Below are 18,264 nucleotides of genomic sequence, written 5' to 3'. Positions count from 1 at the left end.
TTACACAATATAACGATATCTATCTATTTTGATAAAGAAAGAGCATGTAGTAGCTAAAATGATATGAAAATGTATTAAAAAATTGCCACGTATCGATTAGAAAAGTTGAAGACAAAGAGAGAAGAGATCCTAATAATCAAAGGATTTAAGAACCAAATCTTTTAGCTCAACCGCCCAAAGTTGCGTTTGTTTGTTGTAAACTTAGCTTATTTGAAGCTGTCTTCTTCAAACTCTTTCAACCCTTTAAATTTTTCTTTTACCTTCTATGAGGCTTACAGCTATATCCTTCCAAAAAAATTAAAATATCTTATGCAAAATTAAAAGTAAATCGAACTCATCATCTCATTAAAGAAAAACCCTGCATATATTATTCTTCAATTTAGATGATATGAAAGCCTCTCGTTTGAGTTGATAGTTCGTCGATTAAAGATGGATATGATTTTGAGAATCATATTTACAAAAGTTTTTTTTTTCTTTCTTTCTTTGAGGACTTTCATAAATATTTTTTATTTGAAAAAAAAAACCTTTCAAAATTGTGTTTTCAAAATTGCATTATGAAACACAATTTTGGGGAAAAAGAAAGTGAAAGGGACAACTCATTCAAAGTGATATAGTTCATCATTTCCAATTTTTTCTTTTTTCTTTTTTATTAATCACCGCACGAATTGGTGGTGAAGTGCTTATAATATATTTGAAGGAAAATTTCTCATCTTTCGTTTTTCCAAATCTTTTTTTTTTTTTGCTACGACTGACTAACTAAGACATATATGCATCTTACGAATTCATAAATAAAGGAATACGTAATAATTATTGAATATATTCTTTTGATTATCATCTTAAATTTGTATTTGTTGTAATACAAAAGTTATAAAAGATAAACTATCGAATCTTTAAATTAATTATAGTTGAGTTTTATTTATGTTTGAATAATGTTTTTTGTTCGATAGGGTAATTTTTAAAGTTTATTTAATTATATATATCAAAAAATAGTAAGAAATCTCAGTTGCATTATATTAAAAAAAAAAATGAGTAGCTTTCATGAACATTTTCTTTTAAGAAAAAAAAAAGCCAATATTTTTAAATCATTTTTAAAAAAGTGAGGAAACTCAAAAAAGAAAAAGATTATGTATTTCTACTTAGGCTAAATTTTCAAAAGTGTACTTCTCAATCAATCTCTTGAGTTTTAATTTTAAATTATCAAAAACTATGTTTGTTTTTCCAACATTTAAATTTTTTTTATTTAACAACTTAGCTTAATTTTTTAACACGTCCCTATAGAAAATATAGCTAACAATTACGAAACAAAATAAATAAAATCGTAGATCAAAGATCATAGTATATATAATAATCTTAATCAATTTTAAAAACCCAAATAGTTAGAATCGACGGCATTTCAAGTAAAATTTATATATTGATTTCGAAGGATATATAACTAAAAATGTATAGTTGAATTACGAAAAGAAGTCCAAATTCTCTTTTGTTAAATAGAATAGACAAGCACACAATTGTTAGATCCAACGACAAAAGGAGAACTTATAGAAGATGTAGTAAATAACACTGTTAATTAATAAAATACACACATATATAAGCATATATAAGTCAATTCAAAATTCATTCAACATTCAAATGTTGAAATAATAAAATATAAAGAGAAGAAGAGGCCTAACATTCTTTGAATCATTAATATATATATATATATATATATATATATATATATATCAAATATAATTGTGTGGAGATTTTAATTAATTACTTGTAAGGACTCCCAACTAGGGAAAATAAACAAAGAGAGGGGTCTATATTCAGTGGAACTTGTAAGTGACTAAGGCCCACATTCTAAAATGACCTATATATATATATATATATATATATATATATATATATATATATATATATATATATATATATATATATATTCATTATTAATTTCAACCTCTATATTTATATCTATGTTTTATAAGTGTTTTTAAATAATTCGTATTGTCGTGTTCGGACATTAGAAGATACATTTAGAATTTTTATTTTATATATATATGTGTGTGTGTATCCGAAGGAAACCCTAAATCTTATTAGGTATAAAAATTTCCGAAGAAAACCCTAAATCTTGTTAGCTATAAAAATTTCTTCTCGTTTCGTGTTTTTATGTATTGTAGTAATTTTACACATATATTATTCTTTTTAAGATGTCAACGATGCATAGAGTATGTTTGGATTAAATATGGAAAAAAAATATTTTTTAAGAATATAATTTTCTTTTAAACACTTAAATGTTTGGTTAAATTTTTTTATTAACATAATTTTGTTTAAAAACTTATTTTCTCAAAATTTGGTTTATTTTTTAATCTCTTTTTTAATAATGCATTTTGAAAAGTTACCAACCATCTCAAATTCTTTGAAAATTATTTCTTTTTTCAAATTTAAATGCCTTAAAAGGTAATCGAAATGACACACTCATGGTCTCCTTGAATTTGTTTTCTACCGAAAATGTTAATTTGTTAATTACTATATATATTTTATTGAGTTAGAACATTAATTTTTCTTTTTTAAAAAAACATAAATTTAAGGATCAAAATATGGGACCAAAATAATTTTTTTTTTCTAGTTTCTCTATAGAAAAATGATAGATATAGTTTTTATATACTAATTAATATATATTTTTTATCTACCTAACTTAGAAAGTGTTATAGTTTAATATTTTGCTAATTATTTGAAAGTGTTTTCTATATGTTAACACTAATGAACAATCTTACACATTAAAAAATGAAAAGAATACTAATTAAAGGGCATATGTGTGCATTTGATCATGATTAACACTTAAATTAATTCTTGTTTATTTAAGGAAATTTTGACATTTTCAACTAAACTTTCGGAAAGAAAACTGTTTTTTATGTTAAAACTTTTTGACTAACTTTTTTTTTTTTTTTTTTTGTATTAATGTTAATTAAAAAATAGATTATTTTTTAAATGAAATTTGCAAGTAAATAAATTTAACTTTTAAGAGAAGAAAAACAATGCTACTTAAATAAACCATTAAATCAATTACTACTGCCTTTTCTGTCATATTAAATTAGGCAAATTAAGGTAAGTGTTATGAAACTATTAACTCAACTAAAATGAAACCTAATTAATTAGTATTCATTTTCTAAAAAAGAATTAACATTTTTGTTAGTACAATACATATGCATTTTTTAAAAAATATAATCAAAATATTTGTAAAATATAAAATACAGTAAAACGTTGATAGACATTAATAATATACTTCTACAAGTGTATCTATCTTCGTGTGTTGATAGATATTGATAGAAACCTATCGATATCTAATCGGATCTAAAAAATTTCTATATTTTATAAATATTTTCAATAATTTTATCATTTATAATAACTTAAAAAAAAAAGTAGTATAATTAAGTTCATCGACAAAGCGTGTTTTTACGATCATCATTAAAACTAATTATAAAAGGAATTCAATTCTGACCTACACCTAGTAATTTACTCCTTGGTGAAATTTTAAAGTTAGAAAGAAAGCATAATTTTTCCCTATCATATTCGATATTCTATATAGTTAAAGCTAGCAAGATAATTTCATGTTACAATGGTATAGCAGACAACTCCACTAGGGCTCTTATTTTCTTATTTTATTAGATAATGTAAATCACATTAATATATTATATATATACAAAATTATATGATATATATATATATATATATATATATATATATATATATATATATATATATATATATATAACATAGCATTCTTTTTTCTCCTCTTTTGAAAGTCAAACTAGAAGCTTCTTCATCCACTACAATATAATTCAATAATATGGCTAAACCCTACATTACTTGATGAGTAGCCTACAAAAAAGTTAACCCTTTGTTTTTATTGGCTAACTGATTAAAACCAACCAATGGATTCATTAGATTGAGTTAAGTGAAGTTTTAGATTTCATTCACACATACATTAATTGAGTTTTGCATTTCTTTTTTATTATTTCATATCATTCAAAAGATATATATCTTTTGATCAACCTAACCCTAATCTCAATAAGGTCATTGTATTGTAAAGGTTTACAAGTTTTGGTCAGCAAAGGAAAAATAATAATACAAGTTTGATTTGGTTAGGTTAAGGATATTATTTGTTAGGCTAGTTGCCTCAAATTTGTAGGTCAACCCCAAAATTCAAAACAATAATAAAAAAAAAGTCTATTTCAAATTAATATATTGCAATATATATATGTATGTATATGGATGAGTATAAACTCAAATGTTAGTTTAATTTAGTAATTTGATTCAAAATTGGCCTTTGGATTTGGTTGTAGGTCATAAGCCATTATATATTTGACTTAATGATCATATAAAGGGCACTATAATGGATGAGGTTGAACTCAAGATGATGGAGATTATATCAAATATTAGAGGACAAAGTAAAAATTATCTTCTTCTTTTTTTCCTTTTACTATGTGTCTATGTCTATGGGTCTTTAATCAAATATCAAATTTGTATCTAATTTTGTCCATATTTGAATTATTTGAGACAATGAGTTGATTATTATAATCTTAGGTTATTATAGTTAGAGCTATAATATATAGTTTGTGTTTGTTAGTATATTATTCTAGTTTGGGTTATAACAATATGTATTTAAGATGTAAACTATTTTAATTTCAAAAGGAAATAATAAATACTATCGACAAAGGATAAAAAAAAAATGATGAATGTAAGATGGTTAACACTATAGCAAGTAGTAATTAAATATAGTAGCAAATGAAGTTTTTGAAACAAGTATTGACGGTAGCAAAAGGTAGTTATTATAGTTTTAAAATAATCATGGTTCCAAACGCTTATTAGCTAGGGATTTAAATAACCAAGAAGTCGTTTGGGGCACTAATTAGAAGTTGTCCGTTTTTGGGTACTATATTAACTAACTCATCATAAACACTAACTATTATCACTCATAGACTATCTTAACCAACTCCACGTTTTCCCTAAAAGAATCAATTGGTTGAAGTTATTTGTACTATTAATTACTTTATCTTTGATATTAGAATCTAATATCAATGTTCTTGATTCACGACTAACCTAATTGATTTGTTTTGTTTAGAATCAAATGAAAATCAACTTTGTTTCTATCCAATACAATATCTTTTCCACTCAAATTGATGTCATTCTTTTCTTATGATCACTGCTTAATAAACTTAGATAGATATGATAATAATCCATAAAAATTTAATAAACTCTAATTTGAATTCAATTCTTTTTCTAAAAAAAAAATTGAGTCCGATTAGTTTTCGTTTCTTTCGAAAATTTAGATATTGTGGATTTCCGTTTTAGAATTTAAAAAAATAAATCTTTATTTGAATTCAATGAAAAAAGAACCATTAATGCATACTTTAATTCATTAACGGTGAAAATTGATTGAAAGCGATAGACTTTTATCTGTGTCTATCAGTACATTGATACACATTGATAGAAGTATATAGTATATATTATTAATAAAATCTGAAATTTCGTTATTTTTTTAAATAGTTTTTTTAAACTTTTAATTTTAAGAATGAAATTTGGTGTCGATTACTATTGAGTTAAACTCATTTTGACATCTGACCTTTAAAATCTCATCTCCTCTTACGTTTTTTTGTTTTTGTATTTGTATTTTTTAAAACAATTAATAGGAAAAAAAACCATCAACCAATATTTTTAATTATTTTAACTATCATTTTAAAATAGATAATTATAATATATAACAATTTTAGATATAATAATTAAGTATATAGCAATATTTTAAAGAAATGATAGAACTTTTATCGATGATAGACTCTTATGATCTATTTGTGATAGATCAATATTTTTAATATAGTCTATCAACGACACATAGACTTCGAAGCTTTTGTAAATATTTATAATTTTTTTTTAAAAAAAATGTTGCAATAAATATAAGCTAATATTTTGAATAAATATTTGCTAACTATCCCTTTGAAATAGTTACCTTTAGAATGATTAGAAAAGAAGTCGGCCCAGTCCACTGATGTAGCCCAAAGTGCGGCCCACTTTTCCTAAAGAAAAAAAGCCCTAAAACCCATCATTTTCATCTTCTTCTTTCTCCCGTCACACGTGCTTCCCTCCTCACTTTTCACCCTTACAGCCGGCTCCGCCGTGTTTTTCCGTTCAATATCGCCGCACCACCTCCCTTTTACCCAGTGTGAACTGGATCTTTTTACTTTATTGTTACCGGTGTCTCTGAAATTTATCTTTATACCTATTTCCCTCTTCCTCTCTCTCTCTTGACTTCTCTTTCTGGCATTATCTTACGCTTCTTCTCCGTCTGATTCTTTCTCTCAATACCCGTTTCATTCTTCCTCAAAATTTTTAGTCTTCAGATGACCCATTCTCTCTGTTTGATTTAATTGTAAGATTCACTGCTGTTTTCATACTTGGGTTTGAACTCTCTGTTTTTGCTGAATTCATCTGCTGCTTTGTTTGTGCATTACTTTGTTCTCATTTGATTTAATTATGTGATGTTTTGTTTTTTTATTTATTTATTTATTTATTAGTAATTTCTTGTTTTCTTGTCTCTTTTTTTTTTTTTTTTTATACATTTGGCTCTTTGAGTTTTCGTGATTGTAATTATTAGAGTTTAGTTCTTGTGGGGTAGTTTTGTTTCTGTTTTATACATTATGTAGTATGGAATTTCCCTTATCATTTATGCCTTCGCTTGAAATTTGATGTTTTGCATTGGTTTCCTTTATCCAGAGCCTGAAGAATTGTGTTTTGGTTGGAACTATTAGCTTTAGAGAACATCCAGATGTTCTATCTTAGCCGAATTGAGCACACACTACGTGTACCTCCAAGCTTGCTTAATTTACCTATCCTTGATGCTATTAAGGGTGAGCTGGAGAAACTATTCATAGATAAGGTTCGTGTATTTTTTGTTTGTAAGCTTGTTGATTAACCTTAATTTTACTATGTGCCTTGGGATCAACACTTTTACTGAGATGAGCTTTGTCATGTAGGTGGTTGCAAACTTGGGGCTATGTATTTCTGTTTATGATATAAGATCGGTTGATGGTGGCTTTATCTTTCCCAGCGATGGTGCTGCAACATACAAGGTATTCTTGCATTTATCTTTATAGATTGAAACTTTACATTGAAGTTTCTTTGTTACTTAGTGTCGGTGCATATGTATGATCTAATTCTGGTATATCAAAAAGGGTCATGGATTTAATAAAGGACTTAGAATGAACGTGCTCAATCCATGGTGGTCACCTGCCTAAGATGTAATATATTACGAGTTTCATGACGTCTAAATATTGTATGGTTAGACTAGTTTTCCCATGAGATTAGTCAAGGTACATGCTAATTTAGACACTCTTGAATGTCCAAAATGTGTATGCATATTCGGTATCTAACATGTAAGGTATAATTTAATTATCAAGTACAAAAGGAAAATGCTTTTGTAAAGTCAAAATCACGTAATTAATAAACTTTAGTTTCTTCTTTATCCATCTATCTTATGAACTATTTGTCTTTCATTATTCTTGTCATTTGAAATCATAGATTTTTGTCAAAACTACATTGGGGATACTTATTCATTGGAAATATGATGATTGATGACCTGAGTATTATGTGTGGATATTTTGGCAGGTTGTGTTCACGTTGATTGTGTTTCGTCCATTCACAGGGGAGGTAATTATTGGAAAAGTTCAAGAATCAAATGAAAATGGTTTGCGAAGTATGTAATGTAATGTCTTTTTTTTTTTTTTTTTACTTCCTTAAAGAATGGATGTTTCTCTGTAATGATTTTTTTTTTTCTTTTGATTTGAATGTCTTAGTCTAACATTTTAAATATTGTCGCATTTTTCTTCGTATTAAGTTTACATTTAAAATTAGTCCCTTTGCATGAGTCTTTTGAGAGGGTTGGTTTATTAGTGATTAGCAGGAGCTCTGGTGTTGATTTCGAAAATGAGTTGTTTTGCTGATTGATTCAACGGTCTAGATCTATATTCTAAATTTTTTGGCAATGTTAGTTTTGTAATCTAACTGTACAAAGAGGAACTTGTAATCATACCAATATGTACATATGTATACACGCACACAAGTCTTTTGTTAGATTTTCATGTTGATGATTGATGACGTGCTTGGAATTTTGGTTTGGGTTCATGTCAGCTTGGAGATTTAGAATTGGATAAATTCTTTTAAAGTCTTTAGGAGTTACCTTAAACCTCTCGTTCTTGCTTTATGAACGCAACATATGATAAATTTGGAATGGTGAATGGTGATGATGGATGTCTGCTAAATTTGCAGTATCACTTGGATTTTTCGAGGATATTTATGTTCCGGTCGAGCTTATGCCCTCTGGATCTGAATTCACACCAGATGAAAATAATGGGTAATTCCCCTGTGCAACTTACACAACCACTAACTAAAAATATAAGTGGTGTTTCTGTTGAACTATAATTTCTATTGTTGATATATCTAAAATATTATTTGTGACTATTCTTTTTGCAACGATTGCAGTGGAAGACGCAGATGGGTGTGGATCTATAATGAAGTACCGTTCGACATATATGAATCTGATGAGGTTTGTCAATTATGATAGGCTTAAATCCAGTGTTAGTCCTCAACTTTTATACTTGTTTCATTTAGGTTCTTAAACTGTGAAATGATTTGTTTTAACTTTGCAAAAGACCTACTCAATTTCTTTTTGAAAACTTAGTAGTGTGAGAATCTAATATAATAAGCACAAACATGAAGGAAAAAGTATATGATGTATATTGTTGTTCAGTGATAATGTTGCAGAACAAACGCTCCATTTTAGGTGGGAGTATCCATTTTGGACACGCTTTAGACCGTGCTAGGATACTTCGTAGACATAGTTGGGGCAAAAAAATTTAGAGAGAAAATGGTCCAGTTTTGGACCCAAATCTGAAGCTCAATCTCAATTATATGTTAATAAAACAGAAGAAAAGCCCATATTTTGAACCAAAGATTTTAAAAAACAAAGTTAAAAAGAAAAAAATTGTGTCCCCAACATATTTTGTATCGTAGATATTTCGAAATTAGCATATTGTTGTGTTAAGCTTCTTAGGTTACATGGAGTATGAATTTTGGAGATGGTGCATATGCTTAGTTTTGGTTTTTTGCAATGGCAGATAAAATTTAAAATACACAGCATAGAGTACCCTGCAATCCTAGTGGAGCAGCCAAAAGAGAGTAATTCAAAATTTCCAATGGAGGAGAAACCAAAAGAGAGTATTAATGTAAAACCATTCGCTCCCATGGTTATTACTGTATGTCACTCACTCTCGACTTCAACCATTTCCTTTACTTGATAAATGTGTTTGTATAGCATTAGTCTAAGGAAGACTCATTTGTAGTAGAGTCAGTGTAAATACAAAAGTAATATTATGTTCATTCCATTACATAGCAACTATTTTGTTAATAAGGTTTTTTTTCTTTTTTGGGTTGGGGTAGGCATCACTTGACCAAGATGGATTGGGTCCTGTTTCGTGGTGGGATGGTTCGGGAGAGGCCGAGGATGAGGTCGAAGAAGATTCCTAAGCTCAGTATCTCGTTCTGTTTTCTCATTTATAACTTTGTATTATATATCATTCAATGATAGAACTTGTGACACACGATCAAGCAAAAATTTAAGGATAAAAGGTCCATTTTCTCATTTGTACTTTGTAGTGAGGGTGAGTCAGGGCCTAAGATCAGGCATAAGGCGTAGACTATGGACAACAAAGTCCAATTGCAATGTAGGTCAAACTTAGCCATAAAACTTTTCAATGCTACCACAAAACCAAGCAGACAAAAATGACTGAGGCAAATTTGAAGTATACTATTTCAACATCACAAAAATGACTAAGGCAAGCTAAGACAAACAAATTTGAAGTATACTATTTCAGCATTAATTTCATCAATTATTTCAATTCAAACTTTAGTTTAATGAAATAAAAAAATTAATATCAAGTTCAATTCACTAATTGTTCTTTCTTTATCAGACTAGTAGGAGCTGAGCAGATGCAAGTTTAGTGCTCTTTTAATGGAATCATTTGATTGAAATGAACTGATACATTTCAATGGCATTGAAACTAAGTGACCAACAAGAAGATAAAGCTTAGTTGGTATTGATTGGTAGCAAGTCATCTTTGGGTCGAAACGGTCAAAGTTGATATCTATTTACTCGGTTCTCATTGGGTCGAAACAAAATGAAATCAAACTTCAAAGATCAATATTGAGATCGAAACGAACTCTCTTTTTCCAACCAATATAAGATTTCCATTTCCACTATACAAAAGCAAGTTACAATAACTCAAATGCATAAATTATGTACAAGAATATGTGCTATGGTAAGTGGTGATTGAGTTATAAGTAATTACGAGTATTAGGAAGCCTTAAAGAGATCAAGACGTGAGTCTGCTAATCTAAGAGAATAGGCAGCTTTTTTGTATTGAGCCCAAGTGAAAGGTTTGTATAGAGATTTGTCATTTGGAAGCATCATTTCTGATAGAGGTGCAATCCAAGTATTCAATGATGGTGCCCCAAAGTACATGATTGACATTCTTGGATTCTTGGAGTTGTTTGCCATTGCTCTATGTCTCACACTTACAAATCTCCCATTTGTCATTGCCTATGTTCAAAACAAAAGACAACAAATCTCAACGATCGATTCGCCGTTTGAAGATGTTTACAAACTCAACATTTCTAACTCTAAATACATGCGACTTCAAATGCTTGTCTTTCATTAACTAATTATGCAAAAGTGTGAGTTTATGTTAGAGTTTAGCAACAACGACCACAGTGTTCTATATGAGGACGAAAATAAGTTCTAAAGGCTTTTTCTAAGCACCGTATATTTTTATCACATGATACAAAAACTTAAAAAGTAGTATTATGTCAACTTCTTGTTGTTAATTAGCTAAATCGCAATTTAATCGAACAAATGAAACTATGTGACGTATATTTAATTAATTACCTGAAAAACGTCGCCAATCAACACGTAAAATGCAGACGGGTCGGGACAAACAGGTACCCAGATACTGTCTTGCAGAGAGATTTGAAGGCCATCGACATCATTGGCTCTCAAGATGGTCAAGATCTGAGGGTCAGAATGCTCTCCAAATCCAATTCGGTCATTTGAAGGGTGAGATTTTGTTGAAAGTTCCCGATTTTCAATGTGTTGGACTCCAGGGTAGTAATTGATCCTCAAAACTGAATCACTATGGATGTCTCTAATGAGATTACTAAACACAGATTTGTTTGGTAACCATAAACCTTCACCAATTAGGTCAAGAATCTCGCATCCTAAGTCTCTCACACTTTTAACATATTCATTCACAACATGGCTGCAACAAATTAAAATATCAATCAGCAAGAAATCAAAATTTTCCAATCTGTCGTAGAACAAATGTCAACAGAATTATGAGTAGCAACTCATTTTCAAAATATCATGAACAACCTTTTTTTTTTTTTACTTTGCATGTTAATTCAAAAACATCAAATATGAATAAATTAATTAACTCTCAATTAATAATTTCAAGTAAGAACAATTTTGATTTTTTTTTTTTTAACAAACCATTTAATTATAATGCCATAAAATCCATTTAAAAAACAAAGCAAAGAAACTATTTTGAAAATCCCTTGCAAACATAAATTATTTTAAAATTCATAATTCTTTTTGTATTTTCTAAAATTTAAACGTCATGCTTCTGGAAAGATATATTTCAAATATAGAAAAAAAAATTAATATTTGGTAACAAAAAACAATAATAATAATGATTAAGACTTTTTTTTAGCTACAACTTGAGTTTAGGATATAAAAAAAGAACCTATATATAAACAAAATTCACTTTTGAAGCACAATTATCAAATACAAAATAATTATCATATCTACTAAATAGTTGTCCCTTCTCCCATTTTCTCATATAATATAAACTTATATTTATATATTCTTTATATATTCTAATAATATTATATGCTTTTCCATCGATAACGACTCAACGTATGTTAGAAACTATTGGTCTCATTAGATAAAATATTGTCCTTTCTCCATTAAGAAAAGATGCCATTTGGATATTGAATATATATATATACACACACATGAAATTTTGCAGCTTTTGAGGCCAACTGGTTTGACCGCTAAGAAGAAAATGCATTCTATTGAAAGAAATCAACACGTATAACATAGAAAAATTATTTTAAATTGATCAAAATATTTATAAAAGATAGTAAAAAGAATGGTAAGAAATGTTTTATAGTATAAAAAGATTTATAACCTGAAAGTAAGAGGGTCGTTGGAGATGGAGCTTTGGAGAATGGAAGTAGCTGGGTTGTGGGAGGGAAGAAGAAGGTATTCGAGGTCGCCCATGTCGCCGTTGGAGCCGATGGACTTGCAGCCGTAACCGAAGGGGTTGGGAGGACCGGCGCGGTGCTTTTCGGAGGAGGGTTTTTGAAAGAAATCAAAGCCTTGGGATTCAAGTTGAGCAATGGCATGATGGGGAACTCCATGGTTGATTAGCTTGAAGAAGCCAAACTCTTGGCAAGCTTCAACAATGGATTTGGAAGTGATTGCTCTGCTTTGGGAGAGATCTATGGTGGGAATTCCAACAGCTTTGGTTTTTTTGGTTCTAATTGATGTGGGACAAGGCATGTTTCTTCAATTTTGTTTTTGGAAAAACTAAGGTTTTTCTTTTCTTCTTTTTTGGAAGAATTAAGGTTTTTCCTTTCTTTCTTTCTTTCTTTCTTTCTTTCTTTTTTTTTTAAATTATTGTTACGAGGAGAGATTTTGATGAAAGCTTTGGTTTGAAGGAGGAGAAACCCTTTGTATTTATACATGACTTTTGAGACAAGAGAGAGAGAGAGAGAGAGAAAGAGAGGGAGAAAAGAGAGAGTTGTTGTGATTGTTTATTGTGTTATTTTATATGTTGATTATGGTAATGGTGATTGTGAGTTTTAATTAATTTAAAGGACAACTTGGGACAAGAATAGTTTTTCTTTTTCTTTTGTGAGTAACTTGTTTGCTTGCTTATTTAATTAAATAAATTGTGAGTTTGTTTATCTTGTTAGTTTGGGGTTTGGAGAATGAAATTGAGAATTAATATTCATTTAATGATTTTATCCCAAGTTAAAATTTGAAAGCTAGCTTTTCAATATGAACGGAACTGTTATATCAATCAAACTCAAAGTATTAACAAAAATATAAATAACGTAATATTAAGAAATTTATAATTAATATAGAAAAATTTAGATTTAACTTCTACTGCCATTTAAGAATACCATTGTATCATTATCGTTAATAGAAATCTTTTTACTATAGAATGTATCAAGAAGAGGATTCATTTATAGATTTTTATATATTTATATTTATTTTTAAACTGTTGTTCTACATTTAATTATTTAGATTGTTATATTACTTTAAAATATAGCAAATATATATATAACAAAATTTCACTGTCTATCAATATTACTATATATAATATTGATAAATGTTATCACCAAGAGGAGTCAGTCTCAAATATTTCTATATTTACAATTTTTTAAAAATGTTGTTTTACGCTTAACTATTAGAATTTTCTTCAAATAGCAAAATTACTAAAAATATTTACGAATATGACAAAATTTTACTATTTATGAGTATGACTGTCTATTAAATTAAAAATAGTGATATTGATAAACAGTAAAATTTTCGTTATATTTGTAAATATTTTTAATTGTCATCTAAAACATAATTGCCTTTTATTATTAATTTTAAAAGTGTAATTTTATAAAATGGTACCTTTTTTTTTGTTTTTTGGATTTGACTAATATGATTCAATTCTTTTACCAAATAGTTTGCTAAGAAATTAGGAAAAAGTTACAAAAGATTATTAGTTAGAAAAGTGATATTTTTTAAATAGTTTAAACTTTTTTCAATCTAAACAAAAGTTTTTCAAACTAATGGATTTCATAGCATTATTATAAGTTGGTGTTTAAAAGCATAGTCTAAGTCTAAGACGTAATTAAATTAGAAAGTTTAACTTGGTTTGAAGTTCTCTATTATTGACCAAATTTACAAGAGTTTTTTCTCGTATCTTACTAAATTATTCATTTTTATCATGGTATAGATACATGGAAATGAGATAGATAGCATTTTAGTTTTTTTATTAAGAAAATAAATAATATATTACGGTCCTAAGTCATCAGTTTCTAAATTTTTGGCGTTGTATAGTTTCTATTATTAAGTCTTGAGTTTGGTTTCAATTTAATTATCTTAAATTTTATAACGGTACAAATTTATCTTTACGATATGAATTGTTTCAATTTAATATTTAGATTTGAATTTTTTTTCATAAATACCCACTTTCGTTGTTTAATGTTAACATCTTTATTAACTAATTAATTTTCACTAATAAAATTTAGTTTTAAATTTTTATTTTTTCATAATTATTCTAAATGTATTAATAGACATTAACGTTTAAATTAAGAAACTCCTACTGTTTTCTTTTTAAATTATTGTTATGATATATTGAAGTAAGATAAATTCAAACTCACAGCTTCTTTTTCTTTTCTTTCTTTTTCTTTTTTGAAAAATTACATTGAATTATATTTAAACTCGTCGGTTGTAAATTAAGTTGAAATTTAATTGAGTCTTCTAAAATTCACAAGTTTATTATCGATGAATTAAGAGTTTTGAACTAGAATTTTTTTTTTTTGTAAAAATACTAACATGTGGGAAAATGAGATTGTCTAAAAGCGTTTGTTATTAAACATATTCTATATCTAAAATGACGGATTTTATTGTTAATCGAGTTAAATATGTAAGTGTGTCAACAATCAAATTACTCGTCAAAATTGTATTGATAACAATAATTTAAATGGTGCACATCAACTTGTCTCACAAACAATATTTAATGGATCATCTTTTACCAATTAACCGAAAAGCTCAATGCTTGTTTTATTCCCCTCAAATGATTAATTATTTAAGCTATATATTTTCATAGTTCATCTCTCGGATATAAACACTCCACGTATATGCAATGCGGGGTATTAAAAAATCTATGAGTTAAAATTTTATTAGATTTAAGAATAAATTTATGTGTAAAACAACAACTTAGCTAATATAATAAAATTGCAATATATATGTGTATGATAAACAACTAAGATGGATTAATAATTTGTATGGAAATGGAGAGTGATTAAGAGAAATAATTATATGGGGGGGGGGGGGGGGGAGAGAGAGAGAGATGTTAAAATGAAAAGAAAAGTGATTAGGTGAGATTTTTAGGGAAGTAATTAGTGAAAAGAGAGGGGAAAGAGACAACCTGGTCGCGGCTGTTTGTCTCCCCCATGCTTGGATTCTTCTCACCAAAACCAAAACCAAACCGTGTGTGTCTCTTTTATTTATTTATACATTATTATTATTATTATCAACAAAGTAAAGTCTTCTCACCTCCACGTTGCCACTAATGTTTGACTTTTTCTCTCCTTTTGACTCCCTTTTGCACGTGCACCACCCCCCCCCCCCCTACCTTCTTAGGTCTTTCCCCCCCCTCCCTCTCTCTTATCCATAACACCAACAAAATAAAATTTTAAAAAATATTAATATTTTCAAAACTTCCACCTAAATTACACAAAAATTTTACCAAAATAAATTTTCTAGTATTATATTGATTTATTAATAAATTGAGGGTTTAATATTGATATTTGTATATATCTTCATGGTATCATACAAATTTGAAATCTAAGACACATTAAAATATACATACATATTTAGATATGAGTATGAATATGAGGTATTTTTATTTGTAAGAAAAGGGGCGTGAGGTTGAATTATAATGTGTTATATTATAATGGGTTTGGTCACCCACTTTAGGGACAATGAACAGTAAGAAGTCAAAGTGAATATGGAGTTCCAACGTGGGATACACAGCTTTTTTCTCCTTCAAATATTATAATTCATAAACTATATATATATATATATATATATATAACAAATTAATTACATTTTTCTAATTTTAATTCTTTGACTTTTCGTTTACCTTTTTCATTTCCCAATCCCATCCCCCCCCCCCCCCCTCGGGTTTCACAAAAATAAATAAAGGTAGTTGTTTTCTTGTTCAAATGCTGTCTCCAATCCCTTTTAAAACAAATTTTTTTAAAAAGGAAAATGAACAGAATTTTTATGTTTCAATTATGCTTTTTATTTTGAATATTAAATTTTGTTCAAGATGTACTTTGGAATTTTATATTATTACCAAATATATATATATATATATATATATCGTTAAAGTAAATTACACATATGTGATGGAAGTTGATAGCATTAAAATTAGAAGACATAATAAAAACAATCCTTAATTTAGCAAATATCTCATCCATATCTATTGTTTTTTCTTTTACATTTTAGACCAAGTTTAGTAATTATTTTATTTTTTGTTTTCTAAAATCATGAATATTTACTTTCAATTTAACACAATAGATTTTTTTTTTATTTTTATTTTTAGGTAATTATTTAAAAGATTTAAACATATATAAAAACTACTTATTACTTTTTCAAAAATTGACTTAATTTTGAAAAAAGTAATAGAAAGTAGATAACAACATTACCTACTATATATGTATATTGGATTTTTAAAGAAATAAATAGAATCAAATGATACCAAACAAAACTTTAATTATTTCATAAAATTTTTGTTCTATCGAGATCACGGGTGTCGGTTACCCTTTGCAAGTTAAACTTTTCAACGAACTATGTATATATAAATGAAGTCTAATAGATTCTAACCACTAAAATTATTTCAAATGATCTAAAGAAAAGAAGTATAACTATTTATTCAAAGGGAGGGGTTGCATGTTCGGACTAATAAAATAATTAAACAGAATTACATCATTAATTGTAAAAAGTGTCACGTAATTAAATATACTAACATAACAATTATTGGAATTAACATTAATTAATTAACTAATTATATATATATATATATATATATATATATATATATATATATATATATATATATATATATATATATATATAGAAAGGCCGGCCAGCACCATTAAAGAACATTAAAGAGAATTAAGACAAAGCATATGAATATTTGGAGATAAATTACAAAGAAAATAAGACACCCATTTTCCTTTCAATTTAAATATTCACCACCAAAAATAAAAAGAAAAAGAAGATGTTAGGTGGGACCCTTTTCTCCTAGCTTTTGCCACGTGGCAGCCTCCCCAATATTCCAAATGACATGTTACCCTAATGTATTAAGCTTGGCCATTTCTCCAAAAAGAAAACACGTTTTCCCTTAAACTTTGATGATAATAATAATAATAATAATAATAAGGTTCAAATAGGTATTCGGCACTTAGTTTACTTATGATATCTATATAATCAAATGACTAATTAAAGATACATAGGATCAGTAGGTGCACCTAAGTATCCCTATTAGATGGACATTCTTATATCACATTTATCATCTCCATATCATATCTTCAATAGAATGCAAGGATACAAAATTTGTTACAAAAGAAGGTTAGAAAAAACAACAATTATAGTCGTTGTTGTACTTTTGTTAAGTCTTAATTTTAGTCATTCACAACTAATTACTTTTATCAAAATTTATTTAATACAAAATTTTGTTATATATATATAATTAAAACGAAATTTTTAAAAAATAATTAAAATATTTTAAAATATAAATAAGATTTTTTTTCAAAATACAATATCTAAGTTTTGATGTTTAAAAGTATATAAATTAAAATTGAACAATTTTATTTTGATCTAACCATAATTCACATATTTTTTCCTTTAAAATATTGTTTTTGAAAACGGTGGTAAAGAAAATATGTAATTAATTTATTTTCCCTATTATGAAATGTTATCATTTTTTTTATTATCTCAAAACTTATTCAACTATGATTTTATGTTTTTTTTTTTTTTTTGAAGAAGTGCTATATAATGTTTTTGTTTGGTTTGGAAAAAGGTTATTGCACATAAAAAGTTAGGGTTTTTTTTTTTTTTTAAAAAAAAGAGTTTTATTAGTGCACTAAAAAAATTAGTTTAATGAGATTTATTTTTATTTACTTATTGAAGAATTTAATGCAATTGATTTTAGTTCTAAAATATTAATATTTAATATTTTAATAAAAGAGATTCTCATTATTGGTAGGAGCAGGTTTGGAATTTTAATTTTAGGATTATATAAATGAGAAAATGCTAAAAATGATATTCTCAACTATCCCACCATTTCATATATTTTAGATAATATAGGAAAAAATATTATCTTTTCAACA

General features: G+C 27.3%; 2 protein-coding genes across 4 annotated transcripts; one reads left to right on the top strand and one right to left on the bottom strand.

Moving 5' to 3' along the window:
• Positions 1-6,077: 6,077 nt before the first annotated feature.
• LOC103500005 (uncharacterized) lies at positions 6,078-9,667 on the top strand. Of its 3 annotated transcripts, none has more exons than XM_008463187.3 (8): positions 6,078-6,400; positions 6,745-6,907; positions 7,005-7,100; positions 7,636-7,677; positions 8,296-8,380; positions 8,509-8,603; positions 9,144-9,281; positions 9,466-9,667. In XM_008463187.3, exons 2-8 carry the CDS (start codon positions 6,797-6,799, stop codon positions 9,550-9,552), a joined length of 654 nt encoding a protein of 217 aa, XP_008461409.2. In that variant the 5' UTR covers positions 6,078-6,400; positions 6,745-6,796; the 3' UTR covers positions 9,553-9,667. The 3 variants fall into 3 exon arrangements, with proteins under 3 accessions (XP_008461409.2, XP_008461410.2, XP_008461408.2); XM_008463186.3 differs by having other exon boundaries at positions 6,080-6,400; positions 7,636-7,723; positions 8,509-8,572; XM_008463188.3 differs by lacking the exon at positions 9,144-9,281 and having other exon boundaries at positions 8,509-8,572.
• Positions 9,668-10,249: 582 nt separating this feature from the next.
• On the bottom strand, positions 10,250-12,874 carry LOC103500006 (gibberellin 2-beta-dioxygenase 2). Its single transcript, XM_008463190.2, has 3 exons — positions 12,270-12,874; positions 10,970-11,339; positions 10,250-10,624 (listed from the first exon to the last, which is right to left on the bottom strand). Exons 1-3 carry the CDS (start codon positions 12,641-12,643, stop codon positions 10,379-10,381), a joined length of 990 nt encoding a protein of 329 aa, XP_008461412.2. The 5' UTR covers positions 12,644-12,874; the 3' UTR covers positions 10,250-10,378.
• Positions 12,875-18,264: the final 5,390 nt, after the last annotated feature.

Source organism: Cucumis melo, chromosome 1 (assembly GCF_025177605.1).
Source record: "Cucumis melo cultivar AY chromosome 1, USDA_Cmelo_AY_1.0, whole genome shotgun sequence".
NCBI lineage: Eukaryota > Viridiplantae > Streptophyta > Magnoliopsida > Cucurbitales > Cucurbitaceae > Cucumis > Cucumis melo.
Note: the sequence above shows the minus strand (reverse complement) of the source record. Positions and strands in the feature narration are given on the sequence as shown.